Here is a 17631-nt window from a genome sequence, read left to right on the forward strand (position 1 = left end):
AATACGCCAATCCAAATTTCAACCAACATCACGGATAAAGTCAATATCCTCTTCAATACAGTTATCCCTCCCCTAAAAAACTTACCTAAAAAGAGTCACAAAACAGAACTGCCAGAAGACACGCCCCGCTCTACCCTAATTCCCGTAACAGACGCTCCTCCCGCCCCTCCAACCCTCCCCTCTATAGCCACAAGCACCAGCCCCAGACGTACACGAAGCAGTGCACGATGTGTTTCCGAGCAGCACACATCGAGAAGTCAACAGCGGCAGTAAGTACACATACACTCATTCCACGTTCAACTGACATTCCAAATTGCCAGACGAAAAGTTTCTTACACTTCACTTTTCTTTCTATTCTTACAGATCATTGACATCTCCAACAACATAACTGTGAAGAGGGAGCTTTCACACTAATTAAATGCTGTACAGTGTGTCACTAAAATGGAATAAGATAATATGTCACAATATTTTAACGAAAATAGTTAACACAAAACTCAGGAAAGTACGTTGCAAGATTAACCACCAATACTATAATTTTACATAAATTCCAGTGAGTATCTACATAATGTTTCCCAGCACAGATATAAGCCTTAATGTTGGATGGCATGAATGCCATGGAACAATTCTAAACTGAAGAATATTGTACCTGATAGATTAAGATTTATTCATATGTAGATTGAAGAAGTTTTATATCACAAATGCAGACAATGAACTTTATGAACATTTACGTAAGTGTAAACACCAACAATCATATCATATAACTTTTATCACTGGATCCAGCAATGTTTTATACTCACAGTCCTGTTAATAGTAGACAAAATGGTTGGTTATATAAGTGTAATCTAGTAGCATAAGTATACAAATACGAGAACGTTGTATGAACTCACCTGTGTAATCACGTGTGTTTTATCAACTCAGCTCTAAAGTTTTAGTGTGGACTGCAAGTACACAGTGAACATTCTAAGCTCAAGAACATTGTATTTTAACCAAATATATCTTATCCATGTATAGAATAGTAGAATTTAAGTCTCATATTCAGGTCATTTAACTCGACGATTGTTTTAATGCCATGAAGAAGAAACTGTAATATTGATACTATAACAGTTTTATTCATATCATATGACGCCTCTTCATTGAATTTAGTAATGTTTTAATTATATGTTACGTTAACTTTATAATATATGACTAGCCGAAGATGACCTCTAAAAAGGTCGAAACCGGTCCTGTACATTAATAAGAAAAAACAAAGTACTGATTAGGTGGAAGCTTCCTATCCTTATATTTGTGAATAGAAAGAAAGGGCGAATGAGAACACCAAATTTTAGTGCATTTGATACTGAAATGGTCATTGATTTAGATGATATCTTGGCGAAACAGGATTATTTCTACAAGTAGGGAACTCGAGTTGGTCACCTATAAATTGCAACAAGGAGTCTCCTTCTCCAACTGAAACATGTTTTGAAATGAGGAGTCTGACCAATCTTCAAATGGACTGTCCCTGTCTCTCTCTGTTCATCATCTTCAAGATACTGTAGATATACAAGATGTGGTGCCAAATCCATTTTAACGATAACATCACGGCACTTTGGATGCACGCAATGTGCTGTTATATCGCTCGCTCACGACCGGTAAACTTTTAAATTGGATCACAACACTTTGGATGAACGTAATATACAACTTACTTATGAGGTTATGTAGAGTACGTAAGCGTCAAAACCTCCGTTAGATGTCGGTAGCCCTGAAGATGGTTTTCCATGGTTTCCCATTTTCACACCAGGCAAATACTGGGGCTGTATCTTAATTAAGGCCATGGCTGCTTCCTTCCCACTTCTAGCCCTTTGCTATTCCATCGTCGCCATAAGGCCTATCTGTGTCGGTGCAACGTAAAGCAAATTGTAAAAGCTCCTTCACTGCTCACTCACTACCGGTACACTTTTAACTGTGGTAATACATCAAAAATTTCAAAACCGGGTTTGATGCAACAGAAATTCAACTTAGCTGTGGTAAGCTATCCATTTTACCATGGTTAAGTCATAACTGAGGGTGATGCACCTGGTCATAAGAGAGAGACTAGAGCTGTGAAGAAAAAAGGCACTCTGTATAGAAAATGAGTCTTGTTGCATTCAGTGACTTCAGTCGAGTTGTATATATTTTATTTACAATTTGTAACTCTCTAACTCTCTACATTCAAAACGCAAGTTTGTTTGAATGTACAGTGCTATAGGGATATAACACTAGTAGGTGTGCACTGCCTCAAGAAGCGTATTTCCACAGGGACTGTCCCAGAAAGTAACTGGCAGAAGAGTATCCACAATACATGATAGCACACATTCACAGTAGTCCTTCCATCTCTCGCATGAACTGCATGTAGGCATCGTCTTTGGTCAGTTGAGTGCCAGCTGGAGAAGGCTTTGGAACCATGGTTTCTGCTCTTGCTTCTGTGAACACCGATACCACACTCGTTAGTAAACTTGTGTTTTGTTAAAAACCTTTCATTTTATCCTAAGGAGAATTTATATTTAGCAATCAACAATCAGAAATACAATAAAGTGAAGACAAGCATACAAGTACAGGAATATACAAAACATATAGCTGCTTACAGAGACTTTGTCAATGCTCATTTATTTGTGGTTGAAACATTTAGGGTCTCAATCCTTGGCAGTGCTTCAGATGTGGATGAGATTAGATTCTCCAAGCTTCCAGAAGAAGCTTGAAGTGGGTAATCTCATAAAATTTGCTTTATAATGTCAGTGACCAAACTGCTGTTGCAATAAGGTGATTCTACCAATCCCCATCTATGTACACTACATAGAAACTGTTCTACCTGAGCTGTACCAGGAATGTATATTTACAGATAGGGTTATTAAGTAGCATGGTTGATGATTGTAATCCATTCTTACACATAATAATAAGCATTTGGGCTTTTGCCATATCAGAAAACAAGGTGAAATTCTTTAAGTTTTGCAGAGAAATACACTCCGTGTGTTCAGAAGAAAATCTTATTGCTCGCGAACGACAAGACTTCTGTAATAATAAAGTTTTGAATTTAACAATGCTCTACTGTTGGTCTATAGCAAGTAGTACTTTCGTATGTCACTAGATTCCAAGCTCCAATTAAAGAGGAGACTTATTCCATCATATATAAGTGTGCAAAGTAAACAGTAAGGACATAAGAAGAATCAAGGACAAATGTGGTAGAATAAATAATTAATAAAAATAAAATAAAAGTGCAATGAAAGATTGACAGGATAGAATAGAGTTGAAGACTGAAAGAAAAGTGTGTGGCAGAAAAACCGAGAAAAATGAGTGCGAGTCAGTCAGGCAAGGGGGAGGGGCAAGGTGGACGTCCTACAACGAGGTTGAAGATAAGTGAGTGAAAGGAAGTAAGAATAATACAGTGACAGATGCATACAGGTTATGAAAGTATGACACATAGCCTAGAGTGAACCATCTAGTGATGAGGGGAATACAAATTTGGAAAACATCAAAATGAAATAACAATAGTGAAAAGACAATGTCTCTCTACTCCCATATGTTTTTCTTTTTTAGGTAGTTTATAAATTTATTACTCAAAATTAGTTTTGGCAGACTGAAAAACCTAACTTTTTTTTTTTTTTTTTTTTTAATATCGGGATTGCAGGAATTTATCCTCAAGTCAAGTGTTGCGCTGGAGACCTATCAGCTCAAGCTGGAAGAAATGGGGAACATCCTCAGCTTAACACAACAGAATAAATCGTCAGTCTAGGGCTCTTCGAAATCTTGAAACTTTTGAAAATACGCTGATTGACAGGCTGGCAAGGTGACAATCTTTAATAGTTTAGATCAGTTTGACTAGAAGACCTCTCTTCAGATTTCTCCATGGGTGCGGGTGATGGAATAACATCCACCGTATTCCCTGCCTGTTGTAAGAGGCAACTTAAAAGGGGCCCCTGGGGCTCTCAACTTTGGAGCATGGTTTGGCGATCACGGGACCCTCAGCTGAGTCCTGGTATTGCTTCCACTTACTTATTCCAGGCTCCTCACTTTCATCTATCCTGTCCGACCTCCCTTGGTCAACTCTTGTTCTTTCCTGACCCTGACAGTATTAGAAGACTTGAGGCCTAGGAACACTCATTTTCACGCCCTTCATGGCCCTTGACTTCCTTTGGCAGATCCCTTCTACTTTTTCTCTCTGATTAGTGTTATATAGAGGACAGTTGCCAAGTTGTACTTCCTTTTAAAACAATCATCACCACCAATCTTTTCAGATTGTCATATGCTGTTGAAAGATCTAGGAAGACAAACTCTTCACAAACCCAGCTTCCAAGTAGATGGATATGGAGAGCACTTGGAATCTACAGTAACTACAGTCATGACTAAGAGGGATTTAAGCTTGGCCTTTCTATAATTGCCTGCCATGTGGTGTAGGGGTAGCATGTCTACCTCTTGGCTGGACGGTGGGTCCAGGGTCTGATTCTCCGGCCAGTCCGAAGATTTGTAATCTTAGTCTGAAAATTGGAATGTGGCCTACCCAGCCTTGTGAGGTCAACTGAGAAGCTGTCTGATAAAAGAGGCAGCATACCCAGTTAAGAAAGCCAAGCAATGACGCTATCACACTAACAATGTGATACTCAATATCTACAGGCCATCTGGCTGGGCAGGAGTCGCCTTGACAGGCCCAGCTCTTAATGGGCTGTGTATCGGAGAAGTCTTTCTATAATTTGTATCACAAAGTAGAGGTATCGGTTCGTAATTTTACGGAAGATTTGGGTTCATTCATGATTTTAGTTGAAGGTTGGAAGAAGCCAAATGACTGCAGCATGGAAATGAAAAATGAACCAAGCCTTGTGCAGCTGATCTAGAATTTTTTAGTAGTGCTGCATAAATCCCATCTAGTCATGCAACATTTTTCTTCAGCAGAGTTTCTAAATTTTCTTTAGAATGGATAGATGGATGGCATGAAAGAGAGTTTCCTGTCTCATCCAGTTAAGTAGTGAATTTCTTATCTCCAGCTATTTTGGATTTCTACATTTATAGGGGAGTTTGGTCAGAGGTCTAGTTTTTAATCAGGCAAAGAAACTTTCCAACCGGAATGGGTAAAATTAATATCTTCAACAGTTTTTAGCAACTTTTCTCTTCTACCGATTTCAGTTGTGTTGCCATTAGTCACTCGAACCTGATATGTACTCCTTATAAAAATCTCCTGGAATGGTTCTTTTTGCTAGTGATTTTACTAAACCAATCTAACTAGTCAAATTCTCTGAGACTGTTTTGATCCATTTGATGGTCGTCAGAGTATTTGACATATCTTCTGACCTTCTTTCTGGAATTTTCAACAAGTTTTGGGCATAGAAGTGTGGACACTCCAACTTTAACTTGAGTGACAGAGGATACCACCCTTAGATTGCAGTATGGAGTATGCTGCATTCGTCTGGGATCTGAATTTGTGTTTTATAAATTATAGGTTTATTCTCACTGTGAGGGAAGTTACTTACGCACTTGCCCCCAAATGCTGGAAGATGGTGACATTAAGCTGGAGGAGATAAAACACAGATCCGGTAAAAGTCTTCTTTCCAGCAAGCAGTGTGTTAAATACCAGAGTTAGATAATTTATTTCAGCAAAATCTGACAGCTGAATCCTGTTCTCATCAGTCTGATGACCATTGAATTTTTGAGGAACATACTATCAATGGTGGGGGCTAGAGTGATGGAATCTGATCAGGAAGCAGTTGTGGGCAAAAGGTTCTCTAGTTGTACTAAATAAAAATTAATTTAAAAACTGTTTAAACTTCCTTGCGTCAAATCTGAGAATCTAATAGATATTATTGAACTAATATTTTATCATAGCTTTTACTTTACTCAAATTTTTATCTCCCAAACGTACAGTAAAAGTCTGTTATAGTGAGAATTCATAATGGTATAGTGCATTGTCGTTATATCCAATTCTTTTCGTAAAGTCAGGAATACCCCACACACATTACAATCGGTATGTAATGGCAATCTGTTTGTTCAAAATTTGCAATTTTTCCGATTCCCATACTACGGCCAACTCATAAGTTATTTTCCTAATTTCAAGACAACGTGAATGCGGATGTTCAATTCCATTCTGAAAAACTGGACTAGTATCACTCCAGTGGCTTCTGTGGCAAACTTTTTCAGTTTTCTTATCCAAACAGTGACCTAGCCTAACTTAACCTCATATGTACCATGAAAACTTATTTCAAGCACGAGTAGAGTAAATGATAATCTTTTCGCGATAAATTAATCGAGCATACCCTTTCCGAAATTTAACCAGATGCGAGAAAATACAGTGTAACCTCATATTGCGCGTTCCTCATTAAGGTGATTTCTTGCTTAGCACTTCGTAAATTAAAAGTCCCGATTCATGTCTTATTAGATCTATTTAAAAATACCTCATTTATCGCATCACAAAATTCATTATTACCGCTCAGTACGATCACACTTTCCCCAGCCCTGAAACTGTTCTTTATCATCCCTCATGAAAGGAACATAATTCCCAACACAGATTAGAGCCCATGCCACAGGAGGCAAAAGTGAAAACGGAAAATGACCTTGAATTCCAGAACTTGAGAGAGTAAATTATAGCTTCGGGAAGCAAACCATTAACCTCAGGGAAGTTCAGTCTTGGTCTCTGGTTTTCGTTGGTATTGCTGAATAACCCAGTAAACCTGTTTGTGCTTATATTTCGCATTCCATTCTGAAGTTAGAGTGTGTTGAGTGATGCAGTGAAGGGTAGCAAATATCTGTAGCATGATAGACTACGTAAGGATTAGGAACATAATCGTGTGAAATTCACTAGCGCGGTGCATATTTATCTTGTGGTAGCCCCGTTATAGATACTGAAAAGTCGTGAAATAGTTTATTAACGACAATAAATTGAGGAAGTGGACAGGTATCTGCATCTTTCAATGGTGGCACGTATGTTGAAACTCGCACCATCAAGTTTCGACTCGAGTCAATCGAAATGTTGTCACATTCAAGATGATGATCAAAGTCACTTCTCTTGCAAGTGGCCGAGTTTAACCCTTTCCCGCCCGCATTTTCACTCTGCTTATCCCCAGGTTTCAACCTATTATTTAGCAAAAAATGAAGCAGACCGTATTTTTTCAGAAAAAGTTAAATACAGTAAAAACTACTGATCACAATGAATTCAAATTTTCAATAACATTAGAATATATACCATCACATCCATTTCTCTGTTTATTGAGTCATAATGTGTTTTTCACACCCCCCCACCAATCCTCGTAATACTCGATACAGAGACAGTCTGCATTTGTCACATTCACATGTTGTCTGAATCCCTTAAAACCAATAATCACGTGATTTTGGAAGTGGAATGATGCCCATGTATATAAGATTTTATTTCATCTGGGCAAGTGTCTTCCCATTCTGTTTTTATCTTACCGGAATGCGACTGTTTGAAGGCTGCATTGTTATATGCGCAATAGGCTATGTCACTGAATAATTTTTCTCCGCCTAACATACATAAAAATCAATCTCTTTCCCCTAATACTCTTTCCGAATTATGCGCAGGTTCAACACCATCCATTTAATCATTCAGAGTAACGAAACGTAATATTTGTGTTACCTGAATTGCCGTGGCATCGCATTCAGGTCCGATTTATCGATGTTCGTTTTCATTCATATCACTGTTTTCACTAAAATTATATTCGTTGATTTATTATTCACTCATTAAAAATTCACCTGCACCCCTACTCAAGGTTTCTGTGTCACTTTTCTCGCCCACATTCAGCTCAGTTTCAATATACGCGATATTCAATCCCGCCATGTTTACGAACGAAACAGCTGACCCGCGCTCGCGGAAGTTCAAGACCGTTGCCTAGGCAACGTCAAGACAGATTATCTTTCTTCCTTTATTTCCTAAGACTTGTAGATTGCACTGCGTGTTCATAAATGCCTTATAAACACTTCACTGATGAGAAAAATAACAAACTACCTCACAGATCGCAGACGAATGCAGATAATGCAGCCGGGCGCTTTCGGGCGTTAAGGACCGGAAGGCTAAATGAACAGTCGGGCGCTTTCGGGCGCTAAGGGCCGGAAAGGGTTAATTGCCAAATAATTCATGGTTGAAGAGTATGATCTGCAATAATGTGCTGATACTTTCAAGGGGCCGCATTGCAAATGTTTTTGTATTTGTTATCAGGTATTTTACACACCTTTTAATACACTCTTTATATTTAATAAGCCCCTGTGGAAAAGGTTTTCATATTATCTCTTGTCTTTTCCACGCCTTTTAATACTCTCATCGCATCTTCAGAAATGGTAGATTGCATCCGGAAAACAGTGGGTACAAATCCCACTGTCGGCAGGCCTGAAGATGGTTTTCCGTGGTTTTCCATTTTCACACCAGGCAAATGCTGGGGCTGTACCTTAATTAAGGCCACGGTCGCTTCCTTCCAACTCCTAGGCCTTTCCTATCCCATCATCGCCATAAGACCTATCTGTCTCGGTGCGACGTAAAGCCACTAGCAAAAAAAAGAAATGGTAGACAAAAAATATGAAGTGTTTATATATTTGTGTTAGATAGTTTTTACTTGTGTATTCAAGAGTAGGTTTACTTGCTGAACGCATTATCTTTCCTTGTCCCCAGCAGAAACGCCTAACAAGGTTTTACTGAATAAACTAACCTCCGAAATCAGTCATCCACTCGGTGCTGTATTTTGAGGCTATCACATTGTTGCTTAATTTCAGTACATAGTTTTTTAAATTAAGCGATCATTTACTTCAGCCCTTATTTCTAATGAGTTAACAACTACTGCTATTGGCCACGTTATTTACGCATTTATTACGAAAACAAGTTCTCTTTCATTTCAAACTGTGCTTATAGAACACCAGTCAACGAGTATTACTAATCAATTCCAATATCGCCTTTGAGTTCAAATGTCGACGAGAGAGCTTGTTAGTATGCACTTCAATACGGAACAAAAATTAAATTTATAGTTTATAATAAAGAGCTCGCTCGTGCACAAAGCAAAAAATCTATTTACAAAGGTGAAAAATGAGAGTGTCCTCCTAATACAATACAATAAATATTCCGTTATTAGACGGAGTGAACAAATTCAAACATGTTTTGGCACGTTTGAGCCATCTTCAGTGAAAAATGAGGGGAGTTTGAAATAATTTACAAAATATAAGTTGAAAAAATGCTAAAAAACATAATGAAGGAGCAAATGAAAAAACAAACAAAAGAGAGCCTTTTTTCATTTGCTCCTTCATTATGTTTTTTAGCATTTTTTCAACTTATATTATGTAAATTATTTCAAACTCCCCTCATTTTTCACTGAAGATGGCTCAAACGAACCGAAACATGTTTGAATTTGTTTACTCCGTCTAATGACGGAATATTTATTGTATTGAATTAGGAGGATACTCTCATTTTTCACCTTTGTAAAGTGAAAACCGTCAATATGGAATGATTCTAATATCTTGTAATAACAAAAAATCTATTTCGAAGATGATCGATCACATTCAATATAATCGCTGGAGTGCATAAATATTGATAATGGAAAAAATTACGCACGCTTAATCACTTGTAATAACGGATGCATCAATTATAGGGTTCTTGCTGTTACCGAAGGACAATACACAGAAAAAAAGCTGTCGTTATAACGGTACTCGCTATAGCAGACTTCTACTGTATTTCCAAAAGTGGAGATGGTGCAATAGAAAATGTGTCTAGAGCGATGGGGGTAAAATCTTTTGAAGAAATATAGGACATTAGGGGGCATTTCCCACCTCACACAGTGCAACTGATCACACTGGCAATTCAGATGTAAGGACTCACCCGCCACAGTTGCTCCTTTCACGTCTTTCTTTTTCTTGTCTTCTCGCTTCACTCGCAATGCAGTTGGAAGGAATCTAGTAACATCTGCACTCAAGTTCCTGTAATAATAATAATAATAACAACAACATCCTGATTTACCTTCAAGTTAGTTAACAAGGATTGCTAAGGTCAATATTTCTCGTAAATAAAATAGACACCTCCATGCAGATAAATTACAATGCCAAGGATGGACACTCCATCAACATGAACATGAGTTACAGGGGTTATCAACCTTAATTGCAGCATGGAATATCTTGCATTCATGTGCAATTCATTTTAGTCCATGTTAATAAGCAACTACTATCGCTAAAACATCTGCTAGGATAGAATATAGTTTTAATCACTATTAAGTGTTTATAGGTCCATTTTTAATGCAAGTAGAGATTCAGTAAAACATATGTTTGGAAATAAAATGAAACATAAAATAAATGGTCTAACAAGCTATGTAATGGAACATAAAAATACTAGTAAAAATATTTTTACTGACTTTATTGGCCACACTGGACCACTTGAGTCATTCCAAGTTCACTTTCTGTTTGAAGGTTGTAAGTACTGTGGTACAACATTCCCTCTCACCTTGTATTCCACATATACTGTATATTTTATTTTTTATTTCAAAACCTTCCCACACTATTTACAGGTAGTAGACAAAGAGCACCAAATATAAGGTAAATGAAATGTCGTATGGCTTTTAGTGCTGGGATATCCCAGGACGGGTTCGGCTTGCCAGGTGCAGGTCTTTCTATTTGACTCCCGTAGGCGACCTGCGTGTCGTGATGAGGATGAAATGATGATTAAGAAAAACACATACACCCAGCCCCCGTGCCATTGGAATTAACTAATTAAGGTTAAAATCCCCGACCCGGCCGGGAATCGAACCCGGGACCCTCTGAATCGAAGGCCAGTACGCTGACCGTTCAGCCAATGAGTCGGACATAAGGTAAATGAATCAACTACATGGAAGTAAATAGATATAGATGTCTTAAGTATGTGACTAAGCCATTAAGGAACAGTGCCCTTATGGTCCATACATATGGCTCCTAGATATACAAATAGAACCTCTGAATGCAATTAAAGCAACTGATTTAAGAAGGGCTTTGGTGAGACCGAACCTTTTGCAGAAATCGGCCAAGAATTTAGTTATCGTCCTCTGGCTCCTATCATGAAAACAAAGACAGTTACAGACTAGAGATGATATTTACTGATCTGATCATCTTTCATAAAACGAGATGCATATTTAATGTTGTCGGATTCAACGTCTTTAAATCCTACAATATTCCATTTTGTGTCTGAATTTGTTTGGAAGGTAAGCAAGGTTACAAGAGTGGTAACTTCTAGTTCCAGTGATTTACAATTTTGTTGTTGTTGTTGTTGTTTGAGTCATCAGTCCATAGACTGGTTTGATGCACCCTATCCTGCACTAACCTTTTCATTTCTATGTAACTACTACATCCTACATCTGCTCTAATCTGCTTGTCATATTCATACTCTGGTCTACCCCTGCCATTCTTAGCACCTACATTTCCCTCAAAAACCAACTGTACAAGTTCTGGGTGTCTTATGATGTGCCCTATCATTCTATCCCTTCTTCTTGTCAAATTTAGCCAAATCAATCTCCTCTCACCAATTTGATTCAGTATCTCTTCATTCGTGATTTGATCTACCCATCTCATCTTCAGCATTCTTCTATAACACTGCATTTCGAAACCTTCTATTTTCCTTCTGTATGAGCTAGTTATCGTCCATGTTTCACTTCCATACAATGCCACGCTCCAGATGAAAGTCTTCAAAAACATCTTTCTAATTCCTACATCAATGTTCGAAGTGAGAAAATTTATTTTCTTAATATAAAGGGCTAAAATACTTAAATCCATTAATAATCTAAATAGATGAAACTGGAGTACATTAATGGAAACGTAATAACTGTTTAACAGTAATGCAAGTCCAAATGGTTTTTTGCTCTGTCATAAGAACTTGAGATTATCACCATCATAATTCAGGAAGTTTTAAAATATAAAGTCTTAAATTGTTTTTAAATTAATAAAATACAAAGATATTCTGATAACAAGTGGTTCACCACTGATGAACATAAACTCACCTGATCTGTGGCTTGGCCTCGATGGTAGCTCCCTGCTGTTTCTTGGTGCCATCTGCAGCTGCCCCTTCCCGCGCTCGGTCGATCAGCTGGGGAGCAGCAGTCAAGACATTTGGAGTGGCAGTTGGAGCAGTTGTCGTCGGGCCAGCAGGAACAGTTATGGTAGTTAGGGGAGATGGTACACCAGATACAGGCAGTGGCATTCCAGGTAAGGGTAGGCCTGTAGGTAATCGAGGGGGAGGGCCAGGCAGACGCAGCATGCGTGGTGGAATGCCTGCAACATGAATTAATGTTAAGGAACAGGACAGCTATCAAGAAGACAACAAAATAAAAAGAATGTTTTCCTAACTCTAAAAATCAAAGCAAATCCAAGAATGTGAAAGATTATCGGTTCTAATCCAAGAGATCCCCATAGTTCATTTGAGTGGCGAACCCAATCACTCTCTAAAATGACACCAACACCTATTATTCAAATAGTGTCCACTGGAGTAATACCTCAGGATTCACAGAGCAAAACCTAGAGGTCCAGGAATTGATTCTTATGGTATTCCAAAAATAGGCTGGTAGAATCAAAATAAAATTCTGGAATTTATTGAGTGCCTCTTGTTAAGACAGCAATAGATCAAGCTTCTGACACACATAGAACTAGAGCATTATGCTGTATGCTTTAACACTAATTTGGGCAGTACAGAAGAAAAAGTGTCAAACTTATGTCATCCCATGCTATGGACTTTTGTAATAAACTATTTCTTGTCTCACCAATATTTTTTAAAAAAATTTTTTTTTACAAGTTGCTTTATGTCGCACCGACACAGATAGGTCTTATGGCGACGATGGGACAGGAAGGGGCTAGGACTGGGAAGGAAGCGACTGTAGCCTTAATTAAGGTACAGCATCAGCATTTGCCTGGTGTGAAAATGGGAAACCACGGAAAACCATTTTCAGGAATGCCAACAGTGGGATTCGAACCCACAACCTCCCGAATACTGGATACTGGCCGCACTTAAGCGACTGCAGCTGTCGAGCTCGGTGTCTCACCAATAAACTTGCATACTTTCTTTATATTAAGAAGGAGACGAAGTGCATTTAGGACAATTTATAGAAGATGATATGATTTAAACTTGTTCTAAAAGCATAGAATTGAACACTTTTACTGGCAAAGTGCAGATAAATCTCAATGCATTAACTAGTCAAGAAATCTATGTGATCCTTTCTTTTAGTCATGCTGATACTTAAAGGATTATAAATTTTTAGCACATCACTTTTTGTGTCAGAAATGTACAAAGAGGCAGACTCTGGAAACATTTGTGTGCACTGTGTACCCTTACTCAGGACAGAGCGAGATGGATGTACAGCTTATTCTCTGTCCAATTACTGTGTCTTGCATTCTTCAGTGTGTTCATGTGTATATATTCCATTAAGCTTTCCCCCCAAGTGAATACAGACCACGGGCTGCCATAACAAGTTGTCTTTGTCTCTGCCAATCTACTCCAAACTCCTGAGACACACTACTGGTTTAGATCTCTTTCCAGCTCATCCCACCATTGGTCCACCGAGTTTTTTGTGCAATTCCCTCCATCATAGCTCTAGGTATTGCCTTTTCTGTCATCCTTTGTCTCTGCTCTCCTCCAATGTTGATAGACCCAAGGATTCACTACATCACTATCTATTCAAAGATATCGAGCTTGTCTCAATCCTCCTAGCTGTCCACGATTCAGAGGCATGCAATACAACCAACAATGATAGTGTAATAGAATTTGATCCATATTCGAAACGAAAGTAGTTAGGTCAGGTACATCCAGCCACTGTATGCGACAGTAGACGGTACTACTTGTGACTGTCTGGCCGAGGATTGGGCGGCTGTTACCAAACCTGACAAACTAAGGGAGAGCCAATGGCTATGGGTAGAGGAGTTCACCCTTAGGGGGTTTATTGAAACCATTGTGTAGGAAATGACACATAAATTCAACTGGAAGCTGCTGCCTTGCAGATGTGGCAGGGGACTGCTAAAGGCTAAGGCCCGGTTTCATCAACACATGTTACTACTTAACAAGGTGTTAAATCATTTTAACCTACGATTTAAGAAAATTTGCGTTTCATCAACAACTGTTAACATTAACAAATGTTAAACTGCATATTAAAGTTAACATCAGCCATTTCCAATGTTAAATGGCTAACATTAGCATTTAGCAACCTGTTCCAAAATGGCTGCTGTGAATCTCGCTTTCGATGCAGAATTGCTCTATTTAGATCTTTTACAAAACAATCCTGATCAAAGAAGAGTTCAGCGACGTAATGACTTGAAAATTTGACGGATGCGGAATTTCTTTATAGATACAGGTTATCGAAAATAGTCGTTGCTAAGGTTGTTGACAAAATTCGAGTGAGGTTAGAATATCCTACGAAGAGAAACTTAACCTCTTTCTCCAATGTTGCAGATACTGATAATATTACGATTTTTTGCTACTGGTTATTTTCACATAATGGTCAGAGACAATGCTGGAATTTCTAAAGCCACTGTTAGTAGAGTTGTTTGACGAGTGTCTGCAGCAATAGCATCCATGAGGAGGAGGCATATAACATTACATTCCCTTCAGTAGAAGAGCGTCAGCAAATTATCCGCGACTTCTATGAAATAAGCCGTTTTCCTAGTGTTTGTTCTAGGTGCAATAGATTACACACATGTAAGAATCCAATCACCTGGAGGCAATTGGGCTGAAATATATCGTAATCGGAAGGGATATTTCTCTGTTAATGTTCAGGTGATTAATGAGCCTAACCTCCAAATCAGGGATATACTTGCTAGGTGGTCTGGTTCTGCACACGACAATACAATATTTAATAACTCCCATAATGGAGCACAGTTTGAAGTTGGACAATTAACGAAGTGATTTTGTTAGGTGACAGTGGATACCCGCTAAAAAAAAAGTATCTGTTAACCCCATTGAAACCATCGCGGACTTTCTCCCATGCCTTGTCCTTTTCTTTTATCGTCAAGCCATCCATGCGCTTGCACTCAATAACTTATATACATTTACTGACTAATTCAATTAACAACTCTTTTTCGAAGGAGGAAAAATTAGAACTACGATTCCGTTTCACTTCTCGCGCCATATTTTACAGCTGTATGCAAACAAAAGCGCATCGGAGCGCGCTGTAAAACAGCATGTTCGTACCACTGCCTCCTTGATTCTCACCAGTTCACAATATTGGGAGAGTTAACAGTCGATTAGTTAACATATCACAAGAAAAGTTTGATGAAACGCAAGAAACCTAGCATGATGTTAAAATTTTAACTCCGTTTTAACTAACTACTTGTTAGTATATATTTAACATGTGTTGATGAAACCGGGCCTAAGACTATAATCACAATTATACTACAATAGATCAAGATCTAAAACGTCTACATCGTGAAGAAAAAGGTCCACTACTGAACATTTTAGAGAATTTTTACATCAGTCTTCTTCTTCTACCGCTTTTCCCACACCTGTGGAGTCGTGGGTGCGAACTGTGTTGGACATGTGGATTTGGCCTTGTTTTACGGCCGGATGCCCTTCCTGACGCCAACCCTATATAGAGGGATGTAATCACTATTGTGTGTTTCTGCAGTGGTTGATTGTGTAGTGTGATGTCTGAATATGAAGAGAAAAGTGTTGGAACAATCACAAAAACCCAGTCCCTGGGCCAGATTCCCAGCTGGGAATCGAACCTGGAACCCTCTGAACCGAAGGCCTCAATGCTGACCATTCAGCCAATGAGTCGGACTAGAAGTTTTACATCAGTATGGATCAATATAAGAAACCATCCCTCCACTTAAATGAGACAAATGAAAAAAAAGAACATAATATGGGAAACTTTTATTCTGATCATTTGTAGTAAAAAACAGGAACAAAAGAACTCACAATGATTACACTCAGTTTCTGTTACTGCCCCCATTATTCCACATACTCCCATTGTCCTGCAAGCCCCACACCATTTCCCCACTCTACTTCCTTGCAGCAACACGTCTTGCGTCACGACTGTGGGAGCAAGTTAGTAGAGAGCTGGACTCGATAATCAGAGAACACGTGTGATACAAGCAGGCCACGTAATGTAAGTTACTTAACTAAATATTTGTTCTGTTTAGTCACCACTTTTCAACCTTAATTCAATTTGCATTATCCATTTTACAGACTAAAATGAGACGGTTCAAATTCAATAATGCTTATATACACCAGCCCATGTCGGAACACAAAATCTAAGCCAACAATATACAGATACCAGTTGATTCACACCAAAGGACAACAAAAGCATTGAAACAGAAACACTTCCAGCTCAAGACTGTTTTAACGATCAACAGTTCACAGTTTCTTAACTTTCATCTTGCATTCTAAAAAACTTTTTACCTAACATATCATTTTGTGCCTCTCCTATGTTTTTAATACATCATACATGTCTTAACGAGGATGACCCAATGCGGGGCGAAACATGTCTATTTATGTGTGAACATTCGTCTTAACTGGACGTGAAAAAAAATTAGTATTGGCTAGGAAGATTAAAAGAGCTTTTTGTACTATTTTGTAACAAGTTTACCGGGACAAGAAATTGAGACTTAAAAGAGTAGCAGAAGAGGAGAAGATAAAGTGCTGGAAGAAATTTACTCAAAAACTGAACAAAGACGCAGAGGCAATATGAAAGTATTGTTCAGAGTGATAAAAAACAAAAGGAATTCAGTTGAAACCACCAAAGTAATTGAGGATCCTAATGGAAACCTGGCCAGGAAAGAAGAAGACATTAGAGAGTTTCTGAGGAATCATTTTGAACACCTGCAAGTACAAAGTGAGCATTCTAAGCTCAATAACATTGTATATTAACCAATTATCTATGTATAGAATAGTAGAATTTAAGTCTCATATTCAGGTCATTTAATTCAACGATTGTTTTAAAGCCATGAGGAAGAAACTGTAATATTGATACTATAACACTTTTATTCATATCATGCGACACTCTTCATTGACAGTTTCCACTATGGTCACTTACAGTTTACCATGCCTCTGTCATCTTCTCTAACACAGCTTCTCAATTTTTGTCGCGGCCCTCCCGACCTCTTAAAATAAGGCAAACAAACCAGCCAACATTGTGAAACAATAATTGAGAGTGGGACCGCTAGTTTGAGAAGAAATTGAGAATGCTGCTATTCTTAAGTTTTAAATTTCATCGGCATTTTTCCATCACTTGTCACATGCATTTCGCCTGAACGTTATCTCAGGCTTGGTTTCTCAAACTTTTTTGCTCCTGCTCCCCTCCTAGCCATTCGATGTGGTGGTGTTTCTACAAAGGCAGACTTTCAGTCTGAATTTTTGACACAGTGATTTCATCGTGTTTTGAATTGTTATAAAACCAAAATTTTGTAGACTAAGAGATCCGCAACCTAGCTATGTGCACTTATTGTTCGTTTCCATTTGTATCATTTCTTTTCTTCTTAGGTTAACACAGTTTTTAGATTCAATAATGTTTTGTATTAACCCCTGTTTTCACTGAATTTTATTGCAGCGAGTTGTTTATTGCTCCATATGACGATGTAAATATTGTATATTGTGATGTTTTTATTTCCGTCATGTCTCTCTTTTGTTTTTTCATTTGTTCCTTCATTATGTTTTTTGGCACATTTTTAGCTTGTATTATGTAAATTATTTCAAACCCCCTTTTT

General features: G+C 38.2%; 1 protein-coding gene across 2 annotated transcripts in view; it reads right to left on the reverse strand.

Annotated features, from left to right (window-relative positions):
* Positions 1 to 2122: 2122 nt before the first annotated feature.
* Positions 2123 to 17631, reverse strand: part of LOC136857407 (WW domain-binding protein 11) — a 97716-nt gene continuing 82207 nt past the window's right edge. For both annotated transcript variants that reach the window (XM_067136056.2, XM_067136057.2), the window contains exons 7-9: positions 11946 to 12216; positions 9809 to 9906; positions 2123 to 2438 (exon numbers count right to left, since the gene is read on the reverse strand). In XM_067136056.2, the coding sequence (XP_066992157.1) occupies positions 2332 to 2438; positions 9809 to 9906; positions 11946 to 12216 (476 nt within the window). In that variant the 3' untranslated portion in view covers positions 2123 to 2331. The remainder of the gene's footprint in view (positions 2439 to 9808; positions 9907 to 11945; positions 12217 to 17631) is intronic.

Source organism: Anabrus simplex, chromosome 1 (genome assembly GCF_040414725.1).
Source record: "Anabrus simplex isolate iqAnaSimp1 chromosome 1, ASM4041472v1, whole genome shotgun sequence".
Taxonomy (NCBI): Eukaryota; Metazoa; Arthropoda; class Insecta; order Orthoptera; family Tettigoniidae; genus Anabrus; species Anabrus simplex.